The sequence below is a fragment of the Penicillium hordei genome, assembly GCF_028827395.1.
Source record: "Penicillium hordei strain IBT 12815 chromosome Unknown utg000002l_segment0_segment0, whole genome shotgun sequence".
Classification (NCBI taxonomy): Eukaryota; Fungi; Ascomycota; class Eurotiomycetes; order Eurotiales; family Aspergillaceae; genus Penicillium; species Penicillium hordei.
The window spans coordinates 893,910-908,716 of NW_026623143.1; the positions used below are offsets into that span (position 1 = coordinate 893,910).

At 46.2% G+C, this 14,807-nt stretch overlaps 4 protein-coding genes across 4 annotated transcripts; 2 read left to right on the top strand and 2 right to left on the bottom strand.

The window, feature by feature from the left end:
* Positions 1-903: 903 nt before the first annotated feature.
* N7537_003634 (uncharacterized protein) lies at positions 904-3,269 on the top strand (the record flags this gene model as incomplete). The annotated part of the gene is made up of 3 exons (XM_056894692.1): positions 904-1,846; positions 1,899-3,115; positions 3,225-3,269. 3 exons carry the CDS (start codon positions 904-906, stop codon positions 3,267-3,269), a joined length of 2,205 nt encoding a protein of 734 aa, XP_056754440.1.
* A 5,335-nt stretch (positions 3,270-8,604) lies between these two features.
* N7537_003635 (uncharacterized protein) lies at positions 8,605-9,267 on the top strand (the record flags this gene model as incomplete). The annotated part of the gene is made up of 1 exon (XM_056894693.1): positions 8,605-9,267. One exon carries the CDS (start codon positions 8,605-8,607, stop codon positions 9,265-9,267), a length of 663 nt encoding a protein of 220 aa, XP_056754441.1.
* A 2,639-nt stretch (positions 9,268-11,906) lies between these two features.
* N7537_003636 (carbonic anhydrase) lies at positions 11,907-12,664 on the bottom strand (the record flags this gene model as incomplete). Its single annotated transcript, XM_056894694.1, has 2 exons — positions 11,907-12,447; positions 12,519-12,664. 2 exons carry the CDS (start codon positions 12,662-12,664, stop codon positions 11,907-11,909), a joined length of 687 nt encoding a protein of 228 aa, XP_056754442.1.
* Positions 12,665-13,279: 615 nt separating this feature from the next.
* Positions 13,280-13,817, bottom strand: N7537_003637 (anthrone oxygenase family protein; the record flags this gene model as incomplete). The annotated part of the gene is made up of 2 exons (XM_056894695.1): positions 13,280-13,698; positions 13,760-13,817. 2 exons carry the CDS (start codon positions 13,815-13,817, stop codon positions 13,280-13,282), a joined length of 477 nt encoding a protein of 158 aa, XP_056754443.1.
* Positions 13,818-14,807: the final 990 nt, after the last annotated feature.

Here is a 14,807-nt window from a genome sequence, read left to right on the forward strand (position 1 = left end):
TTTTTTATTCATTAGGGAATCCCCTCTTGCCGCCGTACTACTTAACTTACTCTTCAGCCCCTTCAGCTTATTTACCTGTATGCCCTGAACACCACTCACTATTCTACACTTGAATATCCTGCATGCCCCTAAACCCTGACGTGTCCTTCCCCTCCCATCTCCCATGCTGACTTTTACTTAGGCGTGCTGTTTTAATCACAACTCTCTGGTAATAGTTTCCACCGATTGGCACATGTCCTCCTAGTGTTCAAATGACAGTAGGAGAGAAAAAGAAGAAGGGCCGCCTTGGAGAATCAAATCTGTTATTAAATATAAATTCGCTGGAGGGCACTTACCCCACTACTAACTCACCGGCGTGAGGCTTATCTGCGGCCAGTAGTCGGGTGGGTGCCGCTCGTGCGAGTTTTAATTGAGCGCCGCTTTAGCGTTGCGCGACCAGGGTGAGTGTCGGCGAGAGGGGGTTGAGAACTATTCTTCGTCAGGCAACTGTCGCATTGACCCTCCCAGCTGGACTATGCTATATCATTAATGGGTCGCCTCAATGCATCTGAAACGCCGGTCTCTGGGCATCTGCACATAGCCACGATCTGGCTTTTGACAAATTAAAATTACAGCTTAGGTACTCAGATTTTGTGAGCCGTGCATGTTTTAACGCCCGCCCCGCACCTCTGAAATTCTGTTGAGAGGTGCTAGGCGCCCAGTCGTGCAAGCAGATCTCCCTCTTATCTCTATCTTTCCTTATTCTCATATGGATGGAAATTGACGACTTCAATCAAGTTCCCTTACTGTCTTCGTACTCCCAGGAACCTTTCTTTCAGGCAATAAGGTCGTCTCATTCACGAGGTGCCAGATGCTAGTATTATTGTGACCATATTGCTGGGGCTACCTATCCTACTCGAGACGATGAGAAGCCTTCTCAGACCGACAAAGTCATCTAAAGCTACACCCCAGAAGCTGCAAGAAACAAGCCTCGGCAGAGCAGGATTCTCCCAAGAGATAGATACCGGCGCGTCGAAATCTTCCACCGCCTCTTGCTTTCCAGATGGAACGAGGCTTCTGCACGACTGCTCGGATGCAATCGTAGATATCTGCTTTGTTCACGGATTGACCGGGGACCGCGATAGCACCTGGACGGCCGACGGAAAATCCACCCCGTGGCCGAAGACATTCCTCCCGTCGAAACTCCACCGGGCTCGCATTCTGACTTATGGCTATGATGCATATATAACTCGAAAAGTGGTTGCATCATCGAACCGGTTGATCGATCACGCTACCAACCTTCTCAATGATCTAGTAACCGATCGATTCGCATGTAATGCATCATCTCGCCCGCTCATCTTTGTCGTACATAGCCTAGGTGGTCTTGTCTGCAAAAAAGCTATCCTTCTTTCGCGGAATAACCCTGAGCCTCATCTTCGGGATATATTCGATAGTACCAAGGGCGTCATATTCATGGGCACTCCCCACAAAGGAGCCTGGATGGCGGACTGGGCCAAGATTCCCGCTTCTGTATTTGGCCTTGTGAAGTCAACCAATACAACGTTACTGGATGTTTTGAAGCGAGACAGTCAGCTTCTTCAATCGATTCAATTTGATTTCTTAGCTATGGTCCGCCAGTTAAGAGAAGATGGCAGGAGATTTGAAGTAACCTGCTTCTTTGAAGAACTTCCCATGCCTATTGTTGGACAGATTGTGTCTAAAGAGTCAGCCACCCTTGAAGGTTATACGCCCCTTAGTATCCATGCAAACCATCGAAATATGGTCAAGTTCAGGTCTACCGAAGAGAATGGGTTCAAGAGGTTACTGGGAGAGTTGAGTAGATGGATCGCACAGCCTTGTGAGGATGGTTAGCACTCGACTTCTATAAATATCTTATTCAAGCTAATAATGGCCTTAAGCCCGCCTTTCATCGAGAGTTTCGTCACCGAATGAGCGGCGTTTGTTTGATGCTGGAGACCGAGCCTGTCTGCGGGATCTATTTATAACCAACCCCTGCGATGACAAGAGTCGCATTGAAAGAACCAAGGGAGGGTTACTAAAAGATTCTTACCGCTGGATCCTTGATAACAACCAATTCAAAGATTGGTGCTACAATCAAGAGCAAAGGCTGCTCTGGATCAAGGGTCATCCTGGAAAGGGCAAAACAATGCTCCTATGCGGAATCATTGATGAGCTGATCAAAATGACGCCTGACACTACTCTCATTCTATTTTGTTTCTGCCAGTCGGCTGACGCACGAGTAAATAATGCCACAGCAATCCTACGGGGAATAATCTTTCAACTCGTTGACAAGCTACCGATGCTTATCCCCTATGTGCGACGACAATATGATCAGATCGGGAAACAATTATTTGAGGGTATTAATGCGTGGGACGCTTTATCCAAGATCTTTTCCGACATCTTAGAAGACCCGATATTATCTGGATCCTACATCATCATTGATGCGCTCGATGAATGCATAGAAGGCATGCCTCTACTTCTTGATTTGATTACTCAGAAGTCATATACGTGCTTGAATATCAAGTGGCTTATCTCAAGCCGTTATTGGCCAGCAATCGAAGAGCAGCTTTCCATGGTTAACCAGGAAGCAATGCTTTCGCTGGAGTTAGTTGATGAGGCTATTTCCGCAGCCGTCGCTACATACATCCACTTTAAAGTCCAAAAGCTGGCTGAGCGGAAGAAATATGAGGACGGAGTTCGTGAAACAATTTGTCGTCATTTACTGTCAAACGCACATGGCACCTTCCTCTGGGTAGCCTTGGTCTGCGACGAGCTAGCTAAAGCAAGAAAGTGGAACGCTCTTGAACTCCTCGACACCTTTCCCCCGGGACTTGAACCTCTCTATAGGCGGATGGTTGAACAGGTTCGCGGCTCACAAGAGATCGAAATTTATGAACGAATCCTACGCGTCGTCATAGCTGTGTACAGACCAATTACACTAGAAGAACTTCCAGCATTAGTCGACATACCCGATGGTGTCTCTAATGATAACGAATTCTTGACAGAAGTGATTGGAGGTTGCGGCTCATTTCTCATCCTTCGAGAACGTGATATCTTCTTCGTTCATCAGTCCGCAAAAGACTTTCTACTCGAAACCCCATTGAATGAGACGTTAGTAAGAGGAATAGAAGCCGAACACCACATGATCTTTTCCCGTTCGTTACAAGTCATTTCCAAGACACTTCACTGCAACATATATGACATCAGGTCTCCTGGCTTTCCAGTTGAGCAAGTCGCACGCCCTAACCCAGATCCGTTATGTGCCTTAGGTTATTCATGTATTTACTGGGTTGACCACCTCCAGGACAGTTATTCCGGTGAAAATCTCAGCTCTGAAATCTTTGATTGGGCCGCTGTGGATACGTTTTTACAACAAAGTTATCTTCACTGGCTCGAAGCTCTTAGCCTTCTCAGAAGCATTTCCAGAGGAATAGCTGCGATATTGAAGCTTGAAAAGATAATTCAGGTTAGTGGCCGTTATGACTGAATGAATTTCCATTCTAACAACTAAATGCATTATCAGACAATGGGTGTGTCACAAGAACTTTTGTGGCGAGTTCGAGATGCGTCCCGATTTATACAGTACCATAAGGTAGCAATTGAGAGCAGCCCTCTTCAAGTCTACAGTTCATCCCTCATATTCAGCCCAAACAAGAGTTTAACAAGAGCTTGCTATCAAAAGGAGAAGATAAGCTGGGTTCTAAATGAACCAGCAGTTGAAGATGATTGGAGTCCATGCCTTCAAACATTTGAGGGTCACAATGCTTCTGTTTTTTCTATCGTATGGTCGCAAAACGGAAGCAAACTTGCCACAAAGTCATGGGATGGGACGGTGAAGATCTGGGACTCGGTCACCGGACAGTGCACAACTACAATTCAACGAAATGATGGTTCAATCACGTCAGTCGTCTGGTGGCAAGATGAACCTCAAATTGCCATAGTACATGGCAAGACGGTGGAGATCTTGGATCCGATCACCAGAAAATTGATATTCGCCCTTGATGGACATGCCGATTTAGTCATATGTCTTGTCTGGTCGCAGGATAGAAGCCAGCTTGCAACAGGGTCTTTGGATAAGACAGTCAGAATTTGGAACTTAGCCACTGGAAAGTCTACATTGGTCTTGAAAAGCCATAACGATCGCTATTCGTCTATCTCTTGGTCCCAAGATGGAAGCCGGCTCGCAACGACGTCTGAAAACAAATCAGCTAGTGTCTGGGACCTAGCTAGCGGGCAATGTCTATTTACGCTTCAAGAACATACAATGCGAGTCTCGTCTATTACATGGTCTCAAGACACAAAATTGCTTGCCACAGCGTCTTGGGATAGTACGGTTAGAATCTGGGATTCAACCACAGGACAGTGCATATCCACCCTTGAGTTCCGTTGGGGCTCAAGCCTATCTGTTTCGTGGTCACAAAGCAAATTACTCCTCGCAATTACTCAGGGGAATATAGTGAGGATATGGGACCCAATCACCAAACAGTATACCGCTACTCTCAAGGGCCATAGTGAAAAAGTCCGCTCTATCGCGTGGTCCCAAGATGGAAGCCAGCTTGCATCAGCGTCAAACGATACAACGGTCAGGATATGGAACTCAGACACAGGCGATTGCGTGTCCACTCTCAGCGGACATGGTGATTCAGTAATATCTATTATCTGGTCGCAGAATGGAAGTCGACTCGCATCAGGTTCATTAGATAATACGGTCCGCATCTGGGCTGTTCCAGCCGTGCAGCCTATTTCAACAAGGCATGGTAGGCGGGTAATGTCTATCGCCTTATCGCAAGATGGAAGACGACTCGCAACAACCTCAGAAGATAATATAGCTGAGGTCTGGGATTCAACTACGGGAAAGCGTGTATTCAGTGTTGAGACGTACGCCCGACTAGTCGCCTCTCTTACCTGGTCGCAAGATGGGAACCGGCTCGCATTGGTACTAGACGATAATACAATCAGGGTAGAGGACATTGTCAACAAAGAGTGTATATCCACTCTTGAAGGGCATAGCGACTGGGTTAATTGCATCGCATGGTCGCAGGACGGAAGCAAGCTTGCATCAGCGTCACGCGATAAGACAGTTAGGATATGGAATCCTAGCAGGGGATATTGCGAGTCCACTCTCAGTGGGCATAGTGCTTCAGTTATATCCATGGCCTGGTCAAAGGATAGAACTCGTCTAGCTTCGGAGTCACGGGACAATACAGTGAGAATCTGGAACCTTACCACTGCCCAGAGTATCTGTAAGCTTGAGGGCTATACTGACTCAACTAAGCCTCCTGGATCATCGAAAGATGGCAGCAAACACGCAACAATGCCAGTCCCTGGCTTAGTTCAAATTTGGGACACAGCTACTGTACAGTGCATATCAATTTTCGATATTTGTTCGTCGCCTGATTTCGATATGGATGCATGCAAGGGTCTCCAGCTGGATGAGAACAGCTTGAGTCATCTCCATGCTAGTCTTGGTATATCCTATCAACAATATGCTGGCCCTGCCCCACCTTCCCTTGAGGATTCGGTTCCTTCATCACAATTGAGAGGATACGATCTGAGCATTGATCGTTCTTGGATAACCTACCGAGGGGAAAACGTCTTGTGGCTGCCCCCAGAGTATCGGCCATCCGCATTATGTTCATTCGCGTCGTTTGCGACAACAGTGGGAATTGGCTGTCCCTCAGGCAATGTCTTACTCTTGTCATTCCCCGAAAACATTTCAATGTCAAAAAGAAGAAAAGAGAGATATATATAGACTGGAGTAAATAGCAGCATCCATCAGACCCCAGATATCTCAACAAGACTGGGACATTCACTCCTTCCCCTTTTGCATACGATACAGCTATATTCGAAATTGGCTTCCATGCTTTGCATAAGAAGATTGTTTCTAGAACCCTAATCCAAAACACGCTAGCCCTAGCACTATACCCTATGCCCGCGCAAAGTCAGGGCAGACTCCTATTTCTCTTGCCGCTGATTGGGCTTAGCTAGACTCTAGCCCAATCGGTAGGGGTTCTACGATACTTATAGTGGTCTCGACACTATAACTAAGTCATCAAGATAGTTAAATCATTTAGGATACACCGCTATCTTTGTTCATTTACTTAGTTAAGAGAGGGATCTTGATCTTTAGTTCACCCACGATATACTATCTAGTATTAGCCCTGATTGCTTTAAAATGACGCTAGTATAGACCTTATTGATTGTAGTCCGAGTGGTAAGTGGGAATTCAAAGTTTCTTTTTCTCTTTATGCTAGTCGAGAATTTCCTAAAAAATCCCTAAATCGTCTCGACTTTAGGTCTTTCTTCGATCCGACCGTCTATTCCTCTTGCAACCCACTCGAGAGATGCAGAAATGCCCTATAAGCTCTAATGTCCGGCGGAATGACTGCCTATAGATATAATTTGATAAAACTAGGGATAGAGGCACAATTTAGCGATTTACTTCTCTACTCCTAGGGCTAAGACTTACTCGTCAAAAATAAGTAACGTGTGACTATAACTAGATTCTATTCGTAGTAGCACTGCCCGCTGGATTTCATTGTTACTATGCTCCCCGAAATCTACAATATTAGGCATATATTTCAACGTTAGGTCCTTGGTACGTATCTTATCGTGACAAAGCGAGGTTAAAGTGATAAAGTGAGACTAGAGATAGGGAAAAAAAAAGAGGGGGGGAACAGAAGGATACTTGTAGCTATTTTAGTCATGATAGGAATTGTACCTTTTGCTGTACGGGCTGAATATTTGGGTGAGGAATATTCAGGTGGGTGAATATCCGTCCTGAGTGCCCTGAATAAAGCGACGAGCCGCCCATGCCCGAACCGTGGGCGCTAGGTGACCACCAACTTAGACATGCTGTTGTATGTTTTTGCTATTTTTCTTTCGTTCAGAAACTCCCCTCTTGCCGCCGTACTCTCCAGTCCCTTCAACAAGAAGCTAGACTTGCGTGATTTGCAAAAGAAAGTTATCCAACCAAACGAGTTGTATCACTCGAAAACTGGATCTAGTTGGCACTTTATAGGTTCAAATTTTGTCCCAATTCCTTCAAGCTCTGTCGAGTTAGCCCACCTTGTCTCCCAGTCTAGCCGAGGTCCCATTGGTAAAGGTCGTTAATACCTCAAGACATCCATGCTATTCAAGTGAGTGTGGATGCGACGGGAGCGAAGTTGCACTGACCGACCCAGAAAGAATTTCCCGAGTTGGCGCTAAGCTCACGATAAAGACCTCATAGGATCCGAATATACACCAATGCAATAACATCCCTGTAGGGGGGGGGAAACTCGTCTCGAAGTATACATCTGCCTCAGGTTGGCTAGGGAAATATCCCCCATCAGGTGTGGGCCGAGGGAGTATTATTTCAAAGTAGCGCAGCTACGGGTGAGTGATAGTTAAATTGGTCTATAGTATCCCATCGCATAAACCATAAACGATAGCACGAGCTCTTGAGGTAGCTTTGTGGGAATTAAACCCTCCTATTTCCCACAATTAAATGATTTCTTGCCTTTCTCTCACGTCGCCAGTATCTCGAGGACTATGATAACAATGCAGTAGAAAACAGCATGTGGTAAATAGGACAGGACATGCCGTACAAATCTCGCGAGTTGGGGGCGAAACCTTCTGCTCAAGTGTAGCCTGAAAATCTACAACGACCTAAGTCTAGTCTAATTCGCGTTCCGTTCCGCCTTGGCGATGTTTTCTCAATGCAATATAAAGTCTACCTAGGCGATTACAGGAAGCAACCGCCCCTAACTTAGGGGTCTAGCTTTCTTAGCCTTGTTACTTTACTTGTTTTTTTGTCTTTTTTGCATGTGGAATTCGCGCAATATTCGGTACAATGGATTCAAGGGTCGTGTGTTTCCAGGTTGGATATAGTACCATTTCATATGCTCATAATTTGATATTCTTAATGTTAGAAGATCGAAAATGTAATCTAGACGGAAATCCGAGCTTGCATGAATTGCGGCTCGAGGTAATAAGGTGTCAGCATTACCTTACGAATACTGCATGAGACCGGGTCTATTTTGATTTGACCCATAAATAGCGAAAAAAAAGGGCAATGAAAGACAGAATTTTCGATATCGTCCAAGGTCGATAGAAACTGGTATTTGACAGCAGACAATGATCCGACGCTATTCGTAAGACGTGCTGATCCCCAACCTCCCTCTCACAAGAGATTCTGTATTAACCCCATGACCATGAGACTTCTGTTTATCACAAAGGCAAATATCTGATAGCATCTAGGACGGCCGTGGTGAATTATTACAATGGAACTGTTGTCGAGGTTGCCAAGATTTGGGGGAATCCGGAATACCTCGAGCTTATGGCACGCCTCGCTACATCTAAGCCAGTACTGCAATCAACTCGAAATTTTATGCACGAACTTCCATCCTGCTTAGTAGAATATCTCTTCCCGAGCGTCTCGTCGCCCTGGAGAGACTGGTGGCGTTGGCTGAACATGAAACTAGGCAGCCGATAAAAGCAGACAGTGTCGAAATTATTAATGATTTACTCCAAGAACTGAAAATCGCCACCGAAAAGGCAATTTCCCAGCCTCTGGATAGGGTTGCTGTTACAGAGCCGGGTTTCCAGGCGCTAACCCCGGCTATGGTCAACGCTGCACTCCGAGTCCTAGGTTTGCGCACGTGGCTACGCGACAGCGTTTATTACCCCTCTCGCTTAGTGGAAGGAGATGCTGTGTATGCAGCGAACGGTTATGGTTTATGTATCAACTACCTAGATCGTTTCCAATGCGCGGATGAATTTGCAAATTCGCCAGCTCCTACCGTTTTTGTGGTTTCCTACAACCACAATCTCTTATACAATAGTATCATGGACTATACTACTAGTGAAGCTTTCCCTTACGTTTCAAGTCCTGAGGCGCAACTCGTGGACTACGAGCTTGGCCTGGATAATCTTCTCGGGAATGATCAAGACCAAACCGTATTTTGGGATCGTCTTCGTTCACAACTCCAGATCCTTCCTCGGGAGTCTGAATATACTATCACGCATATCCTGCTAGCTGGCGAAAGCGTCACACACCCTCGCTTCCTAGCTTCCCTCAGAGAGTCTATGTCGGAACTCTCGCTTGGTACTACCACGGCCAAAATTCAACTCGCGATAGATCCAACTTTTATAGCAGCACGGGGTGCAGCACTTTACGCACGGAGGCGCCAAGAGGTGCCGAGTGACTGCTATGAAAAATTGGAATGCGAAGAAATGAGGTTACGAGAGCGTTTACACACTTCCACGCTAGAGGAACTTCGGTAAAAAAGGATTTAATAGCTATATTATCATAAGCCCTTTAGCTTCGCGTTATAAGTCAGCGAATGCATTCCTTTCGCAAAGCAGCCTCAATCTGAGCAGGCATTTTTTGGGCTGGCAACGGGACTATTTACGGGCGGCTATGTCGCGTTTTGATCTGGACATGTATTGTATATTGATATAGATTGGCAAGAGGCCCCGGGAACGAGGGTAATTTGCTAGGTACTCTAGTTGATCTCCTCATTTTCAAGTCCGAGGGCAATTTAGCGCAGTTGACTGGCTCGGTAGAAGAGGTTCTTCATAATGTGGCCGAGAAGCATTACACCAGGCGTTTTGGAGTTGAGGTCCAATACAACCAGCTTGTATAGCAACAAATATCCAGGTTGTACAAAACGTCAGTGCAATAATTCCGTTCCAGTCGAAGTAATTGAAAATTTTCAAGTCAACGTTATATGGATAATGTAAGTCAGAGTCAGATCCATGGATAGACTATGAAATTAGGTGGCAATCTGACGGAAATATTGAATATAGATAGAGAGTAATTTTATCATATAGGCCAGTGTGCATTAAAAGTCACAAGAAAATCTGTGCCAGGCAATCTTATTTATGTAAAGCTTTCACTGTGAGAGGTTTTTCACAGCATTTAAAAGATTGGGGAACGCAGTGACAAAATCGGATGACGCTTGACCCCTGGAGACAAATATCACCGCTGCAGTACGGCCATCGACGTCCTTCACACCAGCCTTTGATCCCCTCATTGTCGCAGCTGTGAGTAAACCAATGGTTTCGACGTCACCTCGCGCCGCTGCAATATGAAGAACAGTCCTGGATTTTCACTTAGATACAGGAATAGGAGATAAAGTGAGACATTGCTAAATCGTCGGGATTTCCAGCTCCTCAGCCACCCCGCAGAAGTCCAGTTATCAAAGAACTGATAAAATGCGGGACAAAAAATCTTGTCGACCTCGTACGACAATTACCAAAAGATCTAGATGGGGTCTATAGGAAGTTTTAAGAGAGACTATATGCATCCAATGACAGCTAAGAGTGCAAGAGAGTTCTTTAGGTTACAGCGCTCGCATATCGTCCTCTCAACATGTCTGAATTGGTAGAGCTATGTGAGTTAGAAGATAGGGATGCCCAGGAGGCAATTGTTAGGCACTGTGGTTACCTTATTATCCAGCCAGATGATATAGTTTACTTTGTGATCCACAAGCGTACGTTTTACGAAAACCGATCACTCCAAAATTTTTCATCGAATTGAATTTCAGAGCCGACGACAATCGGGTCGTGACGAAACCGAATAACCCCTCCTTTGCTCCTCGGGTGTGGGGCATGGACAGTGACGATTTAGAAGAAATGGAAATTCAAGATTTAGAATAATCACTCGGTGCACCAACAGCGGCTCATTGGTGGTATCATGGTCACGAAAATGAAAGCAAGACTTGAATTACCTGGAGGGGAGATAAAGTGCTCTAGTTACCATCAGGCTATCGTCCCGAATTGAAGACTTTAAAACCCTAAGCAAACTGTCCGGCTATTAGTTTGTCCAAGGGATGCAATGAATGGTCTAACTTAGTACTTTGCTCGTTAGTGCCTTGGAAGTTAAGGACCTCGGGAGCCCAAACTTGAATGCATAAGGAGTCGCCCACATATTTACTCCGTACATTTTGTATTTTGTATTTTGTATTTTGCACTTTGCACTTTGCACTTCATTTGGCCTTCCCAAAAGTTGACTGGAGACGGGATCTTTCCCTTCTGGAAGTGAAACGGGTTAGCCTCAAACGTGGAGCTTTCGGCCGAACCGGCTATATATCGGACCCGACCCATCGGCCCCGGCAGTTCGACAGACACATAACACCTATTCGGATAACGATCGGCAGCTTAGTGAACAGTGTTTTGCCGAAATCCTCTTGCAAATTGACATTCCTTTTTGTTTCCCGCGATACCTCTGAGCCCTGCAGTATTTCACAACACTACTTACTCACCCTTCAAGTTAGCATGTGCGAAACGCGGATCCAGATGCTGACTACCGAGCCTCTTTAAGGCAAACCATATACCTACCCTTCAACAGGAAACCCCGCAGGTTCTATGGATTGGATGCTCCGATAGTCATGCCAAAGATTGCACCGTTCTCAATATCCCCACCGGCTACCTGCTCGTGCTCAGGAACCTACGCAAATTCCCCGAAGTCACCGGTGCAATTACACTAGGGCGCTTACATATCCATGGGATAGTGTATGATTCAGAGACTGAGAAGGCCTATCGAGTATCGGAAGGGGAGCAGAACCACTAAGACAGGTGTTGAGGCCGCCTTCCTCTCTCTCTCTCTCTCTCTCTCTCTCAACGAACCACTCATTCATTCCATGGCTTTCTTTCCTATTCACATTTTCTACAACAGCATGGTGGATATGCGTGATGTCTATTACGCGCAGAGAGGAAGAAAGAAGAAATCAGAAGCAGAACTGATCGATGAACATGAAAACTGACTATGACAGATCACTGACTGCCACGAAGACATGTGTATAGCTCTATGGAGACAGGAGGGAACAAATCACAAGAGCAGTCTGAAAGATACAGGCTGAGCAACAACAAACCGGACACTTAAGTCGTGACTGGCAGTTGACAATTGTGACTGGGATCATTCAATGTCCCGAGCTGGAACCCGGAGACAGACAGTATATTTTCTGCACATCCGCCAACTCAGCTTCGAAATCAACCTTGAGGTCTTTCAGCAGTCCGTCGCCGAGATCGAAAACCCAACCGTGAACGATGGGGTACTGATTCTCTTGGTAGCTCTGCTGGACAGCCGCGGTCTTGATGATATTCCTACACGATTCCATCACGTTGAGTTCAATCAAACGATTGTATCTTGCGTGCTCCTCGGGGATATCGTCGAGTTCCTTCTCGTGCAAGCGATAAACATCGCGAATGTTTCGGAGCCATGGGTTAAGCAACCCTAGGTCAGCAGGTGTCAAGGCCGCCTTGACCCCTCCACAGTTGTAGTGGCCGCACACAATGATGTGTTTGACTTTCAAGTGTCGCACAGCATAGTTGATCACGGACATGACGTTGAGGTCGACATTGGGCACTAGGTTGGCGATATTACGGTGAACGAAGACCTCGCCCGCCTGCAGACCCATGATCTCGTTCGCGGGGACACGGCTATCGCTACAACCTATGTACCTGATTTGTTGTTAGACGTGTTCCGATACGAACAATTTTGACCAGCACAAGGTCATGTCTATGTTACTTACAGATAGTCGGGCGATTGTCCAGCAGAAAGCTTGTCAAAAAAGGAGGCATCTGTCTCTTTCTTGGACGAGACCCATTTCTTGTTGTTTTGGAAGATGTGGTCCAGTGACTGCTTGAGATAGCGATTGATATTGGATTTGGAGGCCATCTTGTCAGCTGTGCAAAGGTTTCGCAAAGGTGAATAGCGGTTCGAGGTTCTGGTCGTCTTACACAGAGCAGTAAGCAGATATTCCGAATCCGTTGGGACCTGTCGGCTTCGGAGGGGTTGGGCTTATATAAGCACATGCCAAGACCTGCCGCTTCAAGGTACTGCAAGTCTAATTAATGGTAGCTACTTTGTCCATCAAATAATTATTTACTTTCATCCAGATTTTTTATAATTTCTTAGTTCTTTTTCAATTGACTTTTCTGCAATCCCAAGGAAGACAAAGTCCAAAACTTCCGCTGGCTACTCGTGACTCTCCAGCCCCGCGGGAGGCTCCTCATCGTCAAGCACTTTTATACACTGTGACTCCGCCGTTGAACATTCCGATAGCCAGCGTCATGCCCGTGCTACCGCTGAAACTCGCCGCCCTTCCATATCGCACCGCTCCGATGGGGGTCTGTGAGCAGGTCGCACACCTCGATGCCGGTGTCGGAGCGGCACGCAAGCAGATAGCAGTCGGATAAAATAGCGAGCAGCAGCAGACCATCGAGCCAAAGTACTTCACGCTCTGACAGTGACAAAACTCGGTTGTTCCATCCAGCACAGGCGGTATGGGGATTAGCGCAAGGCTGCCAGCAATCCCAAAACACCGCCTGCAAACGGGAAAAACGAGCGAATGGTGTTGAGACTCGCCCATCTGTTCAGCAGGGGAGCCAATTGTGTTTCATCGTGGACGGGGGTTTCTGACGAGTCTTTCATATTTGCAACCTCGAATATGCTCGAGTTTGTTTGTAGCATGAAGAGAAGTGTCCATGGCACGATACCAATATTGAGGATTGCAGCCCCCCAGTACAACAAGGAATGCGACTTCATAGCCAGCCAAATAAAGCTCCCTGCTCCCAGGATAGCGAAAGGAGGGCCCAATGAATGTCCCTTGTGGTAAAATGCGGCCCACTGCGTTGCAGCTAAATGCTGGGAGGTTGGAGTGGCGACCAAGACTGCGGGGACTGCGCCCCATGAGTAGGTGAATATTTCACCTGTGTTATTGACATTTTTAGTATCCTGCACTTTCTTTATTCGAGATGGATAGATACATACCTGACAGCCAAAATGATGACGAAATTGCCACGACCTGTGTTAAGACGTAAGAGTTCATGTTGATGGTGTAAGAACTTCCCTTGTAAGTTGTCACAAAATATTTAGTTCGAGTCGGTTCAGATTTTATATCGTGGAATAAAAGGTTAAAAGCTCGAATTGAAAGTCATTGCATCAGAAACCGACAATACCGAATCTACAGCTCTCTACATTCCGGATATCGGGTTTAGCGGCTGCGCCAAAACCCGCTAATATGATATGGAAGAAGGTCCCCGCAAAGTCTCTAGGCTATGCATAAGGAATGCCCTCTCAGCCAATTTTCTTGCCACAGCCCCGGGGATGCGGTGTCCCGACGTGGACGAAGCCCGAAGCCTCGGCCCTGGAGCTGTACCACCGCTGAATCAGCAGGTGTCATCGAATTCAATCTATTCGCTTATATATCAATTCATATATGGAGCTTGAAGAGTTGAACTGATCCCCAGGATATATCCTTAAACACTAGCACAACTGGGCTTCCGGAGCCATCGATATATGACATGTAGGTTTGGTGATTCTTCTCACACTTGTAATGCTGTACTAAAGCAAGGCTAAGTATCAGAATGCCGTAGTCTTAACCAGCATTAGTTAGGTAGCAGCTAGTCTACCCTTTACGTGATAGTGATTCTAAGAGGACCTATGTAATTACCCAATCCACGATGCTCTCCAGGCATTCAATAAATTCCTACTGTTTGCTCTTTCAAGGTTGTTCCTTCCTTGATCCCTCGGCAAAGAGCCGTTTCCACATGGGTGCGAGATGCGTTTAGGAAACACACAGAACGGGAGGAAATCCACAGACTGAACTAGGATATTATCTACGGTGATGTGCGATCCGATGCTATGGTAGTCACTGAGCGCTACAAGAAAGGCAGTGCCGAATGGGAATGGTTCCGTACCCTATATAGCCTCAAAGACACATTGCTTTCATATCGTAAAACAGTTCAGTGACGCTCTGAAGAAAGAAGAAATGATTGTTCTAGTTGCCGAGGATGCTTTTAAATCCAATGAAGACGGG